Source organism: Anoplopoma fimbria, chromosome 13 (genome assembly GCF_027596085.1).
Source record: "Anoplopoma fimbria isolate UVic2021 breed Golden Eagle Sablefish chromosome 13, Afim_UVic_2022, whole genome shotgun sequence".
NCBI lineage: Eukaryota > Metazoa > Chordata > Actinopteri > Perciformes > Anoplopomatidae > Anoplopoma > Anoplopoma fimbria.
This window is the reverse complement of record NC_072461.1, coordinates 4,200,053-4,219,249: the sequence shown is the minus strand read 5'-3', so window position 1 is coordinate 4,219,249 and position 19,197 is coordinate 4,200,053. Positions and strand designations below refer to the sequence as shown.

The window sequence follows — 19,197 nt, the reverse complement described above, 5'->3', positions numbered from 1 at the left end:
GACTGAGCCTTTTAGGAAGAGAACAATGAGGGCAACCAACAGAAATAAAAATTGACTTCATCCTCTGTTCCTCACTTGCATACTCTGATGGCAGCAGTGTAGATGGAGCTTTAACTCTGGCACAGTAGCAGTGATTTACTGACCGGTCAGTGTGTCATAAGGCAACATGTGCAACTCATATGCAGAGTGTTTGCGTTCAGAAACAGAGCGAGAAAGTGAGCGTGTGTCTGTGTGCTGTACCAAGCTCAGTGATTACAGAGAGTCAGCAAGTTCAGCTCACTTTTTTTTCTCGTGTTTGTGCCCCCTGAGTCATCTGTGGTGTTCATGTTTAATATAGTCTGGGTCACATGTCTGTGTCTACCTACAAACTTGATTTATGTGTGTGTGCGCTTGTGGGAGCAGGTGTTTTAAAAACATTTCTGCGTGTGTACAAGTGTTTGTTTGCTGCCAGGCTCTGGCTGTGAGCTCAGTATGAGTGAGTGAGAGAGCCATAAACACCTGAGGAAGCAGGAACACACAGACACCCTCTCCTGACTGGATTTATAGTCCCGATTGAGGCAGCGGAGGGGGGGAGTCGTCATGCACAGCTCGGCTCTGGAAGTGGCGAGCGTCCAACCAAAACAACGGGCCTGTTAAAGCCCCCCTGGATGAGTCCCAGGGGGCAGCAGAGCGGACGGAATGCAGGCCTGGGTTTAGAGGTTCAGGGGTACGTCCTGTTGTTAATGAGCTCACCCCGCTGGGCCTCTCTGGCTCTGAGCCCCTGACACTACTGCCTCACCAGCCACACCAGCCCGCTGCCACAACCTCTTCCTGGACTGGTCCTGGACCAGTGAAGCATACCACATTTCCTGAACAATGTGAACATCACTCTGTGCCCCTGAGATGATCTCAACAAGATGTGTGTCTCCAAGTGAACAAGACGGACGGTTAAAAGGAAGAGCCGTCTCGGCAGTACTGTAGAATGAACACGTCTGAGTGTGCGTGCAGGCCCGTATGTGCGTTGGTATCAAGAGAAGCCCTTGAGACACAACCTCAGACAACGCAGCCAAGGAGATACGAGCCCTTTCCTAAATGATGCTTGTCTTACATGCTCTATTAGTGCAGGGTAAACACCACTTTCTGTGCAACACTGTGGGCTGAATACGATTTTAATTATTACACATGCAGCATGTTTGTTTGTTTTAAACAAGTTTGTTTTAAATGGCACATTTTTACACACAATTATGATTCAAACTGATATAAAATTACACACACCACGCAAGACATTAAAATGTTCAATGTGTGGGATCTGGCCACATACTGCTTATGGTATTAGTATGATCATTTTACTCTTAGAGTGACATACAATCAATGTACGATAATTTAGACATTCAGATAGTCGTCATTATTTAATTTTGTTCCACAATAGTTAAATGATACAGAGCTGGCTTTTAACCATGACACATTGACTATCTCAACAATTTAATATGACAATCTGACCCTGGATCTGCAACAAATCACAGTTCCTAACCACATTTCTGCCCATCTTGGATATCCATTGTGATTACTCACAACCTTCTACAAACTCTTGGTGACTGTATTTCAGTGATGGTTCACCTGCAACCTATTTGCATACATGCTAGAATTCATAGTGTGCCTGCATAATATACGAAATATAACCACATCAAACCATTTTAAACACTGGCCTGTGGTTGGAGCCCATTACAGTCTACCAATAGATGTAGTATGAAGAGTATCACAGACAGTTGGCATAGATTTATATACGATAGGTTGTAAACTCAGTTCTGGGTACCCAGTTAGTTGTTGGTTGGTAGGATAGTTTGCCATGAATTATGATAACTCTGGAGTTGGCATTTCTATCACCTGGCAACACGCTGCCGCCTGATCGCCAAGCTGAACACACAAAGACACTTCTACAGTTGAGATTAACAAAAGCCTACAGGCCGCTGGGAGTTGAGACAGTAGATTTCTCACAGCTCTTATATGTCATAAATTTGTTCTCTAGAGACAAGTTCTATCATCCTCTACTCTGTCCTAGCCGTCCAGTGAGGTCATTCCTCTTCGGTCAAGCCGATTGGCTCCTCTGTCTAGTTTAAATTTCTCTAATTAGGCCGACTGCTGGTGCAGTTCATCCAAACATCGTCTCCGACCTCGTCTTCAGTCCAGAACTAATCACAGCCATCAGCCCCTCTCTCCTCATCCCTGCTTAGCTGCGTATCACAAGCACATGAGCAAATGGAAATATATGCAAAGACCAGCACCAAAATAGAGCTCAAGACTCAGACAGGGGCAATGACTTTTAAATTCTACACATTATCCAAGAGTGCAGCGTTTAGTGGCTGGGACTCTGAGACCGAGCTGGAGGGATGGGGGTTGGGGGTTGTTTGGGAGGTCTGTGATATGAGAGGCCATAAATGATGTCACCACAACACGCCACAGCAACATCTTGCTGATGTGGTGGCCTGTTTGTGGTTCAGTATACATGGGAGTGGGGAAGGTTTGAAGGTCGGCTTCATAAAATCCCCACCCACTGAGCCACAACACTCAAGCCACTCTTATGTGGCATTGTACATGTATATGAACTCATAACAGTGACAAATGAGGAGCTAGATTGTCAGGGCTACTGGGAGTGTGAAAATCCCACAGACTGAATGTAAGATAATAATATTTAATCTAAAAACAACAGTTTTTATTGTATTTTTGTGGTCCATATACACAGGGTGGGGTTGAGTGTGAGACAGCAGTAAGGAGACATGACTGGATTTTACAGGCATTCACATGACTGATAGACAGAGAATAAAGAGTGAAATTGTGTTGAAGAGTTGAAACGTTAATTGAGATAAAAATCAAATCAGATCTGGAATAATTGATGATTGACTAATTGGTTACATTTGCTGACTCCAGCTTCCCAAATGTGTTGTTTTTCAGGAACAAGTCTGAATATTTTCTCACTAGCAATTTGAATACATACATTTAGCACTTCTTACTCATTTCTGACATTTCCGGTTTTGTCTCGTCTGGTGTTATGTTTTTTGTTGTGTTGTTCGCTGTATGTTGGAGGACCACAGTGGAAATCTGAATTATTCTGTGTTTTTATTCATCAAATAAATTCAATCAATCAATCCATGGGTTCATCAAGTGAAGTAAAAGCAAACGTAGGTAATGGACTGACAGAATGACGAAGCTCCATATAAAGGGAGAAGGAAGATTAAAACAGAAAAAAAAGTGGAACCTAAGTGGATAATTTGGACAAATTAGTGGAGAGACAGTGATTTGCAATAAGCAGGATTGGGTTTGTTAAACTAATCACAGCTGTATGGAACCAACCCGACCTGAACGCACCCCCTCCATCAATGCTGCCATTGTCTTTGCACTGACGTCAAAACCCCAAAATATGCTTCTTTACCTATTGAGATCCTACTTAGAGTCAGTAGTGCTGTGTCATACCGTACCGACATCATGCAGCTCTCTACCTGCAAGATGAGAGGTGGTGATATGTTGAAAGGCAGCGAGCGGACGGGGTCAATGCAGCTTTAATGGCATCAGCTGCTGAGCGGATCAGAGATGAGAGAAAAGAAGATAGAGCCAACACCTCCAGTAGTTTGGAGGAATTTAAAAGCTTTTTCTTTTCTTTATCTGTCTCCATGATAAAAGCTCTGTTACGAGTTCAGTTGGCTTTATCTTAGCCAGGAGGAGAGCGTCTTTCTTCTCTCTGCTCCTGATTGCGTGATCCTTCAGGCTGTAAAGAGCCTGTCTGTTTGTGGGTCACTCCGTCAGCACATAAATCCACTTAAACTACCGGGCGAGGGGAAATGCCTCCGCTTTATAGGGACAGAAGAATACTCCAGCTACAATGGCCTATGTGTGTGTGTGTATGTGTGTCTATTTTCATCCCTAAAAGTTTTTTTTGCACTGCTGACTTGGCCCACTTTATGTCAGGAAAAACAGTTTTCAATTTACTCCCTTGGGAAGTCTTGAAAAATAATAAATAAATCAGTAAGCAGAAGAGGCATTTCCAGTCCACGAGCCAGAAACATAAAACTTAACTCAGAATCAAGGCTAAGTATGTATGAAACTTTAAAAAGTTTCAGCGAAGGAATTGTGCCTCTGCTTTTCTTGAAGCTCACTCCCATTTATGTGAGAGTTAAGAACAGACTAAACGCCAGGAGTTTATCAAATAAACTATTATAATAAATAAGAACGAATGAATGAATGAATGAGTCTGGCTAGAAAATTATATTCTACCATTACTGTGTCTCTCTTTTGCCTTTGGCCTTACACAATAGTACAGTCAATCATAAACCATTTAGGCAAAGGGAGTCATAATAATGTGATGACTATATTATTCCACAGACTGCTCTGTTTGTGGTTTGCATGGAACATTTATAAAAAAAAATGTCATAATATTATCAGAATTATTAGTACATATTGCAATTTATATTCCTGAGCCCTTCAAGGAATTTTGTTATTTTTCATAAACCTGATGGACATACCAGCATACACTTACACAAGAAGAAAAACAACATGAATAGAAAGGCGGACAAGAGAAAAGGAAACACTTCCCTCCACTGTTTGGTTTAGTTACTTTAATGTTGGTAGTTCTGTATCTTCAGTGCTGTTGTTAGTTAATTAATGACTATAATGACAATTCCCCTGAGCGCAGCAGCGTGGCCTCAAAGGGTTGTTGGACTCTCCAATGTCTAATCTCATCTGGGGCCCCTCAGCCCAGTTTGCTTTTACTTCAGCTGTTTCCAATTTTGGCTCAGCAGTTGTGCTTCGCTGGCCATTTACATAACCATGAATATCAGCTGCTGTGGCCTTTTCTGCACGCCGGCTACAGTCTGCCTCCCTGTATGTCTATGATTTATGCGTCTTTATGGATCTCGGCAAAAATACCCTGGATTTGGCTAAATCTGACATCAAATCAGTTTAGTTTTTTGTGTGAATGAATCAAAGCAATGGAGAATAACATATTTAACACCTGCTAAAGCAAACACAGAGGGATCCAGGAATGTGACTGGAAGACAAGAGGAGGGCTAAATGAAAAGCTGGCTCCATGTTTGTCTGTGCTGCTCTGTGTGGTCTAAAAGGAGTGGAGGTCACCCGCTCTTGTTCAGCTCCCTCCCCTCTAACCCCGGGCTGGGGTCGCTCCCCACACAGCCACTAAAGCCTGCTGCCATTAAAGCAGCTAATCACGCCCAACAGCTGCATCCCTCACTGTACAAATCCTCAACACCTCGCTCCTCCGCCTACACATTCACTCTAGCAGTCAGACAGACACATATACCGGCGTCCACGCACTCCCACTCTTCCGTTGCTAATGGCAAGCTGCAGCCGACTGATGTTTAAAGCGCCGGGTTTAGCGTGCAGGCCTGTGATAAGCCACGCTGAGCTGTGAAAACACAGATTACATTTCTGCGGCTTATTACAGACGGCGTGCCGATGCCTCCCAGCCATACCGTAATTGCGACCCAAAAAAACGCAGCCTCCGTTTGGCGGACAGATATGGCTTGATGAGGACCCCCGTGGCGGAGCTTTGACAGCCGTGCTAATTCAAACCTACGTCTTCCCCCCCATATGTTTTGCTGCATGCCGGCCCCCTCCTACGACAAGCTGCACCCATATTTCTTTTTAGTGGTGTCTTGTCATAAATCAAAACAAAGCAAACATATCTACTGCGGTCTCTTAATGCCACCTTCACACTCTTAAGACTTCATATAAATTAACATGCCGAGGCAAAGTCCAAAATAATAAATTTGAATGATATCCACAACTGCTGAGCGTGCAATCATCCTTCATTGCTGCACTGTATATTGACACTGATGCAACCTGCACGGGTTAGAGTCTTTGAGAGCCAGCTCCTAATGTAATAATGATGCTTTTATGGGGTTACATTTGATATTCTCGTGTCACAAAATTGCTCCTAAATGAGGTATCATTTCGATATTTGTGTTTGATGTGGCACAATTTAGGATATCCCATCTGAAAACAAGCATTTACTTATTTGAAATGCCAAAACCAACCAGGCATACATTAAATCCCTTCTTCTGGCAAGCTATGAAAGTGCTTCCATCTGCAAATACTTAGCCTTTTTTTTTCTCAAGCTCCATCAGAGATAAAGACCATTGTGTTCCAGGTCCACAAGTAAGACAATATCTCCCAAACCTCATAGAAAACAATTAGGACCCAGTAATTACAGCACTGGCCTGGAATTCCAGCCAAGTCCTGAGGTTAGGGTGAGGAAATAAGAAAAAGTGAGTGAATGTGAAAGGTTCCAGTCTGATGCAGCGTTATCTTACTGCGCTTGGACTCAGATGGAGTTAGTTTGTTTATCAGCCTGGGTGTGATGTAATGTTTTGCCTCTTGAGCCCTCAGTTTGAGTGTGACATGCCAAAAAGCCTCAAAAGCCTGTGTATGACTGGATGACAGCATGGCGTGAACTCTTCCCATATTGTTCTCTCGTTTATATCTGCTGCTTTGGAAACGCATAATCTAAAACCTAAAACAGAGACACATCATCTTTTCTTGGGACTGGACCTGTTGATTTACATATGTTGACCAATCGACTGGCAGGCAGACGGGTGAGAACGGAGGGACACAAGAGAAAACAACTCTCTCATCTCCATTTAAAATGTAAGCATATCAAGACCGTGCTCTCAGCTTATAATGCACTTCCTGTCCTCTCTTGCACCTTAAAGCCGCCCCAGAGTCCTGCTGCTATGGACATTGCTGAGATCTGCTGTAATGCAGACTGGCCTTGGGAGTCAGACGTGGCCAGGGGCTTTTGGGTCGGCCTGGTGAGAGAAGGGTCGAAGTAAAAGCAGGGCAGCGTGAGTAAATGAGCGGATCATACACATTTTCCACAGTCTGTGAAAGGCAGACAAGCAGAGGAAAAGGGATGATGGGAGCAAAGGTATGTAACCGAAAAGAGGTTTCTACAGATATATGTATCCGGTGTAAGTTATTCATGAGATTTATTAGATCAAAAGGAATATGTTTTTAATGTCTGACCTAGACAGAAGATTTCGAAAAGGATAATAGTTGTTTACATTACATTACAGTCATTTAGCAGACGCTTTTATCCAAAGCGACTTACAATCAGTAGTATGTTACATATCATTCACCCATTCACACACTGATGACTGGCTACCATGCAAGGTGCCACCATCAGACTCTAACTAACATTCATGCAACATCCAGTCCACACCGATGGCAAGCCTTCGGGAGCAACTTGGGGTTAAGTGTCTTGCCCAAGGACACATCGACTGCCAAAGCCGGGTATCGAACCACCGACCCTCTGATTGGAGAACTACCTTGCTCTCCACTACGCCACAGCCGCCCCCTGTTTGTTCTTTTATTTAAGAGAGGTGCTGTTTGTACTGAGCCTTTGTAATTTAGCCAGACTCAAGGACAAACAAGTGCTCAAGGTCGTCTGGAAAACCACAAAGAAATGTGTACAGATTTGCAGATGGAGCCGTAAACCGGTTTTAAGGGCCTGGATTTGAAACTTGCACCCACTGAACTACGTGTGCAGCTTTAACTTCACTTGGCAACATTATGGCAACAGATTTAAGCACAATCCGGTCTCCAGCTTTGCCTGTGTGGCAAGCTTATATTTCTCCTTAAAGCGGCGAATGAGGCAGACAGCAGCGGGGTATCAGGTTCTGCGCTGGCAAGAGGTTCTGCTCACGCGGCAGGAGCAGAACAAAGCGCCGGTGGCCCTGGATAGCATCCATGGTGCCGGAGAGTAAAGGCCCTGTGAATGGGACCTGTCACTTCCACTCAGCGCCGCCTGTGATCTAAGCCACCCGGAACGACGCTCAGATAAGTGGCTAATCCCAGCATCCATGCTGGCTCGACAGCCCCCCTACTGCCATGACAACCGGAGGGGAATCTCCTCCAGCAACAACTTAATTGGATAATTTCCTCCCTGTTTGACTGTGTGTTCCCCTGCTTTTGTTAAGTAAAGTCTGGGTTGCCAATGTGTTCTTTGACTTTGAAAGTGGGGAAGCTCTAAAACAAGCACAACATTCAGGCAGTTTTGAAGTGGAGAAATGTCTCCAGCTGAAGCCTCACTGCAGCAGCGAGAGTTGCTCTCTGTTCACCTGGGAGTGGTAGCATAAAAGAGACAAAAACAGCCTCTGCTTTTAGCAGCACAAATAAAGTGACCACTTTAAACACTGTAAACATTTATCGCCCTTTGTGTCACAAAGCCTGACAACTTATGTTACACCCAGTCCACCCTTCTGGCCAGACTGCAGAGACACGGGGGCCAGAACCAGGGGAAGTCATTATACACTGTGTGTGTGTGTGTGTGTGTGTGTGTGTGTGTGTGTGTGTGTGTGTGTGTGTGTGTGTGTGTGTGTGTGTGTGTGTGTGTGTGTGTGTGTGTGTGTGTGTGTGTGTGCAGCTACTGTAGTTGAAAAATGAAAACAGCAGTGCTAGCATGGTACTTTAAGAGCGTGAGGACTTGATTCCAGCTGGACCATAAAACTCAAACCACACTGAAGAATCAACCCTCGCATAGTACAATGACTCCTACAATGAACACATTCAAACTGATTAATAATCTGGAAGTATCTGACTCACCCTGAAGAGGCTGAAGGATCTTATTTCTTGACTTCATTACGAAGACTGAAGCTGCCTTATGTAAGCCTAATGGAAATCACTCCTGTTTTAAAGGATTACTCGTACACATGTATTGGAAGGCACACGTACAGGCAATAAGACCGCAATGCAAAAACAGAGGGATGCAGACGGTGATAAATGGGTAAACTTGAGGAGATAAAGCATGATGAAAAGAGGAAACAGAGACGCACTAAACGATTTTTCAGTCCTTAGACTGTGAAAATGGCCCCTTTCTAGAGCCCCAACTGCTGTTCATTTCTATCAGCTGCTGTGTTACTAATGTATGCATGCGTCTGTGAGTCCTTCTGTCTTGACTTACCTTCTTCACAGGCAGCGCCGCTGAATCCTGGACAGCATTTCCACTCCAGCGAGGTCACAGTTCGATACACCACTTTATAGGAAGGTCTAACCACGGTCCTGTAGCTAAAAAAAATAACAACAAGAGAAGAACTAAAGCCATCACACACATACAGGTAGTCTACGTATGCACTGTGACTCTGTGAGCTTTTTGAAGCAGAATTAATGTGTCAGGGCACATTCACACATCCGCAATATTTGAATCTGCACATCACATGAAGTGCAATTTTGCAACCTTAATAGCAAAGAAGTATGGCACAAATATCTCCTCATTCACACATCGGTGACGGTACACTTTGTGACGAGTGAGTGGTTCGAGTTATTTTAGATGACTTGGTATTTAAAATGTTAAACCGGTGTAATTTGATTTCTTACAGGTGAATCCACAAAAGAATGGATTCGGGCTACTGATGGCTCCATGAATTGTGCATCAGTTGCAGCAACTATCTTCCCATCTCAAGGTTAGATTCATAAAAGATATTGCGATTAACATATTACATAATAAACTTTCTGGGTGTATTACACATCCATAAAGTTTTGAGGCTGAGTGCAATTTAATCTGATTCCAATCAATGTAGCATTGAAATTTTCAAACAGCGAGCTACAGTTACTGACCGACGAGGTGCAGAGGCATTCCTCAAAACCTCAGTCAAGGACTTATAGACAAGACAGAGAAAAAACATATTTGGGATTTAATCCCCGAGTCGGTCACCATCAACTCCTTGAGGATGCTAATAATTTCACTGTAACTGTGAGTGGCTATTATCACTTCAGCAATGAGGGTCAAATGAATGATTTGCATAGAAAGGGGCTGATTTTGCACCAAATGTATGCTTAAATGCTTATTTAAATACATGCAAATAGCACCAGAGCACAGAGATGCTATTTTCTTGGCAGCACAGTTACGGGTGCTTTTCACTCTTTGCAGGTTCATTGAAAATGAGTTTGTTCAGGTTTACCAAGAGCAACTAGATACTAACAAACTGTATCTTTCCTTTTTAAATTACATGAAATTAATAAATGATTGTATTACAGGACTTTTATTTTATTTAAGTATAACTATAACCCACAGAGGTTGTTTTAAGTATATTTTAAAGTGGGTTATTCTCTATAAAAAAGCTCAGGTTAGTGGTACGGCAGTAAAAGTTGTGGTAAAGTCGCCTTCTCACCTGCCTCCTGTACATCCCTGCGGCCAGCGACACGTCTGGTAGACCCGCTGCAGGGTTGTCCCATTCTGCACCTGGCAGGTCACTGTCTTAGTGACCGTATGAGGACACCAGTTCCTGAAGGGAGAAAGAGAGTGAGTGAAAAACACAGAAATACAGATTACAGAACAAAACAGCTGTTGTTAATTTTAGATACAGAATAAGATCACATTTTCAAAGTAAATAATTCAAGGAAGAACGGTTGCTATTGTCAAAACACCCTCAAACAAGTGCACTCAAGAGATAAGAGGCTCATAAAAGTAAATTACCCATGCAGTCACATTGATTATGCTGTGTCTTTCCCGCGGGTTTAGATTGATGCATCCCTTCCCCATCCTTTTGTTTTGAAACTTTTTTATGGTGTTTACGCGGTTTTAATCAGTCCCAAGATTAGCAGGAGTGCATTGTGGGCCCTATTTACACTGCGGTCTCTCTCTTCGATCAAAACAGATCCTTTTGCATTTGGCTCTTAGAAGAGGCTAAGTCCCTCAGGAAGGAATAAAAGAGGAGGATGAAGTTCCATACGGAGATTTAAAAGCTTTTCAACACGGTTATTCTGGGTCATGAGTCGACATATTCTCCAGAGAGGCTTCGGGAGACGTAGTATCAGGATCCACTGAGGCTGTTAAGGAACTGGCCTTCTAGAGAAAAAACACTTATGTAAAGGTCAGAGGTCAAGGTCTGATACTTAGATCTCTTAGATCAGGCTGAGTCAAGTGCATTGCTTTAGTCATTTCTTAGGCCTCCAGCAGCAAAATTCTAAATTGTCATACAGTAAAGCACTCAAAGCCAACATTAGGCTAAAGGCACCAAATCATGTCACTATAATTAAAGGTGATTCATTTGGGAGCTAATCGGTTTGGTTTAATCCTCACTGAGAGCTATATTACCCCTCTACAGGAGCAGATATCTGTTCCTGAGAGTGTAGAGGCAATGATGATATGTTTATGAGAAAAGTTTAGCTTGAGAGCCCAGTTTCATTTTATCCTTTACCTTTAATGTACGTAAACACCCTGAGGTTGTTTGAGCTGCCATATGTATTATATATATATATATATATATATATTATATTTTACAAACAACAAAGTGTACAAATAACCAGATTACCTCACATGTATACAGCTGGAGGACAACAATTACTACGGCCTGTGTTTACACAATCAGTAGATGTACAGAAAGGGGGCTTTATGCAGAAACCACAAAGAGGCCGCGTGGCTCGTAACGCAAAACTATACTTTGTTTGTTCTGCTGCCAATGTGTTTCCAAGAGCGGGAGGGTGTTTCCCCCCCAAAGTCTGTTTGTCAATATGTGAGACCATATGTGTGTGTGTGGGAGACGGTTTACACTAAAGGAAACAGCCGATGGCGGAGGATGCGGAGCAGCCCTGAACCAGCTCCAATTAACGATCCCCACATGTGGTGGCGGCCGCACACACAGACCTGAGCCCTCTGAGAGAAATGTCTGGAAACTACTGCAGGTATTTCTACTTGATGTGACTATTTCTCTGCTACAGTTTACTTTGGATTATTGATTCATCTTGATGTTTTCCATTCCTGTAATAATAATGTAGCTTATAGAATTATGCCGTTTTGAAAAAGGTTCGCCCGAGTAGGTTACAAATGTGAAATGTGTGAACTTATTCCAGGGACTGTCAAAAGTAAACGGTGTGCAAAAGTAAGAGACAGTTTAAATGAATCCTAAACTTCTCAAGTAAAGCGAGTAGGGAATTAATCTGCCACATATGTTATTTAAATACAAGCCCACCCTTCACGTGTCTTAGAATATCCATCAGCCCTAAGGCTACAAAAATGAACACAGATCTATATGATTACCCTGTGATTGCTTTCCCTTGTCCAGAAAAAAAAGAGAAAAGAAGCTCTAATCATCAGTGGAAAATCAGACATTGAAGGAGCAGCTGTGTTCAGGTAGAGCTTGGAGGAACAGGACGGGGTACTAAGCACAACTCCTCCCCACCACTTATCCTCCAGACCCAACAGATAAACATCTCAGTTTCCCAGGCTGAGAGGAGGTTTCACCTGGGTACAGCTCAGATTGTCACCAGGGGGTACGAGGGGGGAAGTGGGATTGGGGGGGTTCGGGAGGGGTTTATGGTCTCCCTCTCTCTCTTTGCGTTGCACTTATGCAATTACCGAAGAGGAAATGCCAACCGCTGCTGCTTCAGTGAACTAAATAACAAAAGCAGTTGGCGTAACAGAGTTTGCAATTCCCCAAATGGCTTGACAACCAATACCTGCAGTACCTACGTAACTGATTTACACAATACTCTCTCCACTGCAGAGAGGATGGAGATGCTTTAAGATAGTAAAGGTAACATCACTATCTCCACTGGGATGTGTTAGGCTAAAGATTGAAAGTACTGTGTGTCTTACTTACAAGCCCTAAAGCAAAAAACTTTCCTCTCTTTGTTACTACTTTACATTGGACCACTGAATGTTGCCTGGCTTTAGTCATACAGGGACACTTGGTGTGCTTGGTGTCTTTAAATATAAAATATTTCATAGTCAACACCCTCCTCTTACTGGAGGCCTCCTTGGGTTATGAAGTGTGAAACCCACCAGCACCATGCAGTTTCACTGGAACAAGCACCAGGCAGGCCCTTAGTGAGAATCAGGTCTCTGAGCACACATGGCACACTGAACGCCAGGCCCAAGCTAAATAAATCATCAACTGTCGCTCACAGTCACAGCCAACAGTTATCAGAGAAATCTTCAATTTTTTAAAAAGGGACAGAAAAGAATCACAGCTTCAGCCCATCTGTTCCTCAACGCTACAGACGCCAAGACAGTAAAACATTGGAGGGAAACAGAAACGTGCTGAATGCTGCGTGCCTAAATGAATGTGAATACTGACAGAGAGCCCATGAACTTGTCCAAGAAAGCTTAAACAGGTATGCTGTATTCTAGTAGCCCTCATTTGAACGTATACGCTATGTAGGCTGCATCTTTCATGATCACACTGAGTTAGTGCACTTTTCTGCAGCAGACTGTGTGAGGAGGGAGAACCTGGGAGCTGTGTGAACTGACAGGATTGCTGATGAGGACAGAAAACGCTGGTGAGAGTGAGCGAAACATGTCCCAGACTAGTTACTCGCTTCCATTCATGTTCTGTGGGAGGAAAAGCTCTCGAAGATATGTTAGAAATGCGGCATGGATTGAAATCTAAAGGAATTTCTCTAGATTTCTGTCTGTGGGAAAAATACTCGAGGAGAACAAAGGACAAAAGACAGATGTGGCAAACGGCCAGACAGAGGAGACAAGAGGAGAGGAGACAAATGTTATTTTATCACAAGGGTCACACAAGGGTGCTTCCTATGGGAAACAGGGAAATGGAAGGAAAGACAATTATGAAGCACCGTAGGTCCCACGGGTTACAGAGGAGGGACATGATAAATGTGTCGCAACATAAAAATGACAAAGAGAGAAAGATAGAGAGAGTACAGTCACAGTGAAATTAATGAAGAGAGATGGATACAACATTCCTGGAGTCATAATCTGCAACTTCTAGGAAACAGAATATTGTATATATGTAAGAATCTGAAGAAGTATTGAATGATGAATTAACAGAGAACATTAGGGCTGGTGGGCTATCATATTGCAGGTTCAAAGTTGCCGTCTGTTTTCCCTGTGCAGAAGACAGTGATGAGAATCAAAGCACCACAGTGAGGCCTTGAAGGTCAGGGCTAAGTGACTCCTAGCAGCAGCCTCAGAGGAAAGAGGAAAACTCTCATTTGTCTTTGTCTGTTTTGAGCTTTCATACCTGGACACCTGTGAGCTCTGAGAGTGTCTCTGTAAGTAACGGGTCGGTGCATCTTTAAGTGTTTCGGATGGAAGTACAAATGGAGTTTCTTCTGAAGAAATCACTTATATCACATCAATGGCTCCATACAGCCTGGTTATAAGACATGAATGTACAATCATGTGGAGCTGAGCTGAGATACCGACACTGTGGACTAGTCGCCTGCAGTGTACAGAACTTTATTGGGGGACTGATATGGGGCTTATTTTCATTATCAATTTATCTGAATGATTTTCCAGATTTTTCGATTGATGTTCATAAATTGGTGGAAAAAGGGCATCACACATTTCCCAAAGTCCAAGGTGATGTCTTCAATGTGTTGTGTTGTCCAAATAACAGTCCAAAACCCAAAAGGTTTCTGTTTACAGTTGTAGAAGTCTAGAGAAACAAGCAAGTATATTTGAGAAACTAAAATCTAGTCCAAAAGACAAAAATATTTGGTGAACAATATTATAATACTGAGAAAAGCAGCAAATCTTCACACTGACAAAAAAATGGAAATTTTACAAATTTTAGCTGCATTCATTTATTAATCTACTAATTGCTGCAGCTCTACACTGGTATGTGGTCTCCTCCCTCCTGATTTATGTATCAGCCACCAGTGATTTAATGTGCTTTTGGTGAACCACGAACAATTTTCCCTGAGCACATACATTGTTTTAAGTTATTTGAAATCTAAATCCATTCTGCTTTAAGCCACACGGGGCTCAGCCAACTGGAATCTCTGTCATCTTCATTCCCATGCTTAAAGAAAACGTGGACATGGTTAAGATGTGCGAGGAATGAGGGTGGCCACGGGGTTCAGACCGCCTGTCAGACCATGACAAGTCCTCCGAGGGGGGATAAAGAAGTGGGCCAGACAAGAAATAAAGAAGCAGCTACCTTGTAACCCCTCAGTCTACTGAGCTCATGTAGTCGTTAAGAACGACAAGGGTGAACGAACACTTTATCAGCTCCTCAACAGAGCGAATGCAAAATTACTCAAGAGTCGTTAATCCCCTTTGATTTGGGTAATCGCTGTGTGAAGACAGGGCTGGTAAGGGAGGACATTCTTACAGAAGCTTTTCCTGTGACAGAATCCCAGTCTGCTAAAAATGAATATCTATTTCCTTTGAAGTGCCTGAACCCCAGTGACAAGTTAAGTTTCTGTCATTCAGTGTCACGTTGCTAATGCCCATGAAAGGGCCCGCTGGTGTCTGAAATCCCACTGCTACTGTTTGGCTTTGTGGACACACCATAAACTGCTGCTTTTTACAGAGCGGCCCAGACAGCAGGTGGACTGAGCTCCTCTCATGTCACCTCAAACCCGCTGACCTCGCCGCCTCTGAAGAAGATGGCCGACTCACATCAACAACAACTTTCGTCTCTGTCTATCCTCGCATTCCTCCACTTGCCACTTACAAACAGCAGCAAAACCCACAGTAAACTCGTCTCCCCTTCCCAGAACAAGCCCAGATGCAGTGGAGTCCCAGCTGCTTGTGTTTAGTAAACATGTCAACAAACCTCTGCCCACGAGGGACAGAGAAGCCGAGCAGGGAGGTGAGCCAGCGGAGCGAGGCTGGGAGCACTGAAAGCCACCTGGAGACAACCAGAGGGACGGGCCTCTTCAGAGAGGAGAGGTTTCAGCCTCGGGGCACAGTCGGCCCACACACACACACACACACACACATACACACACACACACATTACTCTGCACACACTCTCAACCTGACAGCATAAATATTTGTGAGACGTCTAGTCACTAGTAAGCATTGGCTAGTGTCCGAGCTAAACTTTGGCTCCGTCCAGAAGGGGAGCAGAGCTGGTTATCACTCTTCTGGGAGTATTGTAACTCTTCTCTCATCTCATCTCATGACTTATTCTTATGCTATCAATCGTGTGCGATTTATTACAGCCATAAAAAAAAATCATCACCTCCTCATTCACTGTCTTTAACACTTATTCAAGATGCATCCCGTCCTCACCACTGGGATCCACATAGGAGCGGGTTTGACTGGACAGATGTGAGGACTAAAAGGTGGTGTTTTTTTTGGAAGAGCACCCTGACAGCTTAGAAGGAGCAGATGATGGAGTCGTTGCTGCTGCATCTCCTGCTGCGGAGTTAAAAGAGAACAACAACAACAACAACAACAACAACACACCTCAGAGACAGTGAGGGTGCTTTCTGGAGCCCCACAGAGAGAGAGAGAGAGAGAGAGAGAGAGAGAGAGGGTGGGTGAAAGTGGACAACAATGAAAAGGGGAGTCAGCAGAGCAACTTGTGCTGCCAGGACAGGAAAAAGGAAACAAAGTGTCAGGAAGACAATAGGACGTGGTAGATGGATGGAGATGGGAGTAGCTCTGCAGTGTTGTGTGTTAACAAGGAAACAAAACAACCGAGACTGTAAGCTTTAAAATAGACTGAGGCTAAAAAGGTTGGTGGTAAAAAGGTTAGGGCGGCTGTGGCGTAGTGGAGAGCAAGGTAGTTCTCCATTCAGAAGGTCGGTGGTTCGATACCCGGCTTCAGCAGTCGATGTGTCCTTGGGCAAGACACTTAACCCCAAGTTGCTCCTGAAGGCTTGCCATCGGTGTGGACTGGATGTTGCATGAATGTTAGTTAGAGTCTGATGGTGGCACCTTGCATGGTAGCCTGTCATCAGTGTGTGAATGGGTGAATGATATGTAATATACTACTGATTGTAAGTCGCTTTGGATAAAAGCGTCTGCTAAATGACTGTAATGTAATGTTATTGTGTGGATGTTACACAAGACATAATGAAGGAGCAGCATACAGCAGGTCCAGTGTAGTATATGAATATAAACTGACCTTTTCTGATAGACTGAGGTGAGAGAGGCTGCTGTCTGCGTCCCGGATGAGTAGGTCCTGTACAGTCCGGTCTTCCAGGTCCCCTCAGCGGACGTGGTCATCCAGAGGATCAGCACAGTCCAAAGCAAACTCTCACTCTGACGCGCTCCCATGTCCGTGGCATCAAACGTACGGCCAGAGAAGCAGAAAGGAGCCCGACTAACCCCCGGTAAGAGAACGGATCCAGCTCGGGGTGGAGGGTGGTGGTGGTGGTGGTGGGAGGGTGGAGGAGAGAGAAATGTGTCAAACAGCTCCGGGTCGGCTGGAGAAGACCTGCATCCTATTCACTGAAGTAGCAAACGTGTGCACTTCTGTAGACTACTAAACCACGTCCAACACTCTGTTATGTGTTGAATATGCTGACTTTAAATCAAAAAAATTAAATAATAATAATAATCTTACGTGAACTAAACGTGAACTCCCGCTGCTCGTTTGTCTCTACCTCTGACAGAGAGCCGACTTTTGAGAATAAACCTTGTGTGTGTGTGTGTGTGTGTGTGTGTGTGTGTGTGTGTGTGTGTGTGTGTGTGTGTGTGTGTGTGTGTCGTCCTCTGCGCGCATATCGAGCTGAGCTGTTTCACTGCAGAGGGCATGAAACCACTTTTATAGTCTCCTCGGGTCTTTTAAAGCTCAGCCTCCTGGTTTCTTTTTGTTTTTTTTGGTTTCCACCTCTCACGGAGGACAATGCATGCTCGTGTGTTTTGTTCTGAATGAATTATCGGCTGCTGCTTCTCCAACACTCCTCTGAAATCACTGGGACTTTGCCTGTGATGAGTTATTGTTATTTGGTGAACACAAGTGGATATAAAACTAATTATAACTTAAGTTCTGGCCCTAGAGAGTATCATTTAAGATAAGATAAGATAAGATAAGATAATCCTTTATTAGTCCCGCAGCGGGGAAATTTGCAGGCTTACAACAGCATAACAACATATATATATATATATATATATATATATATATATATATATATATATATATATATATATATATATATATATATATATATATATATAAGATAAAGATAATCCTTTATTAAATTTGCAGGCTTACAACAGCGTAGAGTTAAAGTGCACACAAGAGACATATAGTAGAAGAAGACAAGCTAAGAAATAAAAAATGAAAAATAAAAATAAAATAAAACAAGTATTATAAATAAGCAATAAAAAAAAAACAGTAGAAAAAACAACAATAACTGAAATATTATATTTACAGACAGAGAAAAAAAACAACAACTATTTCAACTATTTTTAACTTTTTTAACTATTATTGCACAGTGTAATGTGTAATGTATTGCACAGAAAAAAGCAAGGATCATCACAGTATTGTTACACATCATGCTTTAACAACCATTAACAGTCTGTCCATCCACTCTTGATATTTTTGTCCCATGGTTTCCTTCAGCAGTTGTCTGTAGTCTTTCTGTCAAAGCTATCAGTACCGAGTCGCAGTGGCAGAAGAATGGTTGAGGTTACTGTAACCCCCATCGGCCCATACATGTGGGACATGTAGATTTGCAGTGCACACAGCCAGTGACCACAAGGCTGCGGTCCTGCTCCAAACTAAACACCTGGCACTGCAACCAAAAAGTGGGTCCCAAGATGTTTATCTGTGGTTGGGGGTGACTACAACTCTCAGGCCCCATCATGGGCTGAGCTGCAAGACCCGGCAGCTAAAAGAACATGCAGCAAAGAGCACTTCTGCAACTGGTTTTGTATTACTGGTTAAGTTCTAGATGAGAGATTTTGTTAACACATTTACATAGACAGGCCTTCAGACGGGCACTAATTAACCCCCATACTACAGGTAGAAAGCGACAAACAGTGTATGCACTTGAATGGGACTGAGAAAGCCCACCTGCTCCCAATCACTTTGGGATGGGGGGGGGGGGGGATTGTTGGAGGGTTGGAAAATGATGATTCAGAGTTTTTTTTGTTTCAGGGCACCTGTGGGATTTTACGAGGCCACTCTTTGTAGGAAACGGTGCCAACAGGAACTGGAGCAGTAAGGGTTAATGAAAATCCCTCCAGTCATGAACAGCTGAAAATAATTTTGAACTCTGAGGTGGGAGACGAGGGTCGGTTTCCCCCCTGCTTCATAATTTCCTTCCCCTTTACTGTGCCAACAGACGGAGCAGCAGGGCATTGTCTGTGCATTAACTGCTGCTCACTCTTATAAATGTTGGTTCATTAAAAATTATTTTCCTCTTTTCAACAGTGAAACCGATTCCTCCCTTCCTGTGTTTGGTCATAAACATCTCAGAATCACCACTCTTTATGATAGTCGAATAAATGAAAGTTTAGAAGACAGGGCTTTGAAGACCACACTATGCAGTCAACAGAAGCAT

General features: G+C 43.4%; 1 protein-coding gene across 2 annotated transcripts in view; it reads right to left on the bottom strand.

Moving 5' to 3' along the window:
• The window catches only part of emid1 (EMI domain containing 1), a 49,929-nt gene extending 32,651 nt beyond the window's left edge, over positions 1–17,278 (bottom strand). For both annotated transcript variants that reach the window (XR_008531685.1, XM_054611210.1), the window contains exons 1-3: positions 16,812–17,278; positions 10,155–10,268; positions 8,948–9,051 (exon numbers count right to left, since the gene is read on the bottom strand). Coding sequence is in view for 1 of the 2 variants with exons in the window: in XM_054611210.1 (XP_054467185.1) it covers positions 8,948–9,051; positions 10,155–10,268; positions 16,812–16,963 (370 nt within the window). In the remaining variant the exon portion in view is untranslated. The remainder of the gene's footprint in view (positions 1–8,947; positions 9,052–10,154; positions 10,269–16,811) is intronic.
• Between the last annotated feature and the right edge of the window lie 1,919 nt (positions 17,279–19,197).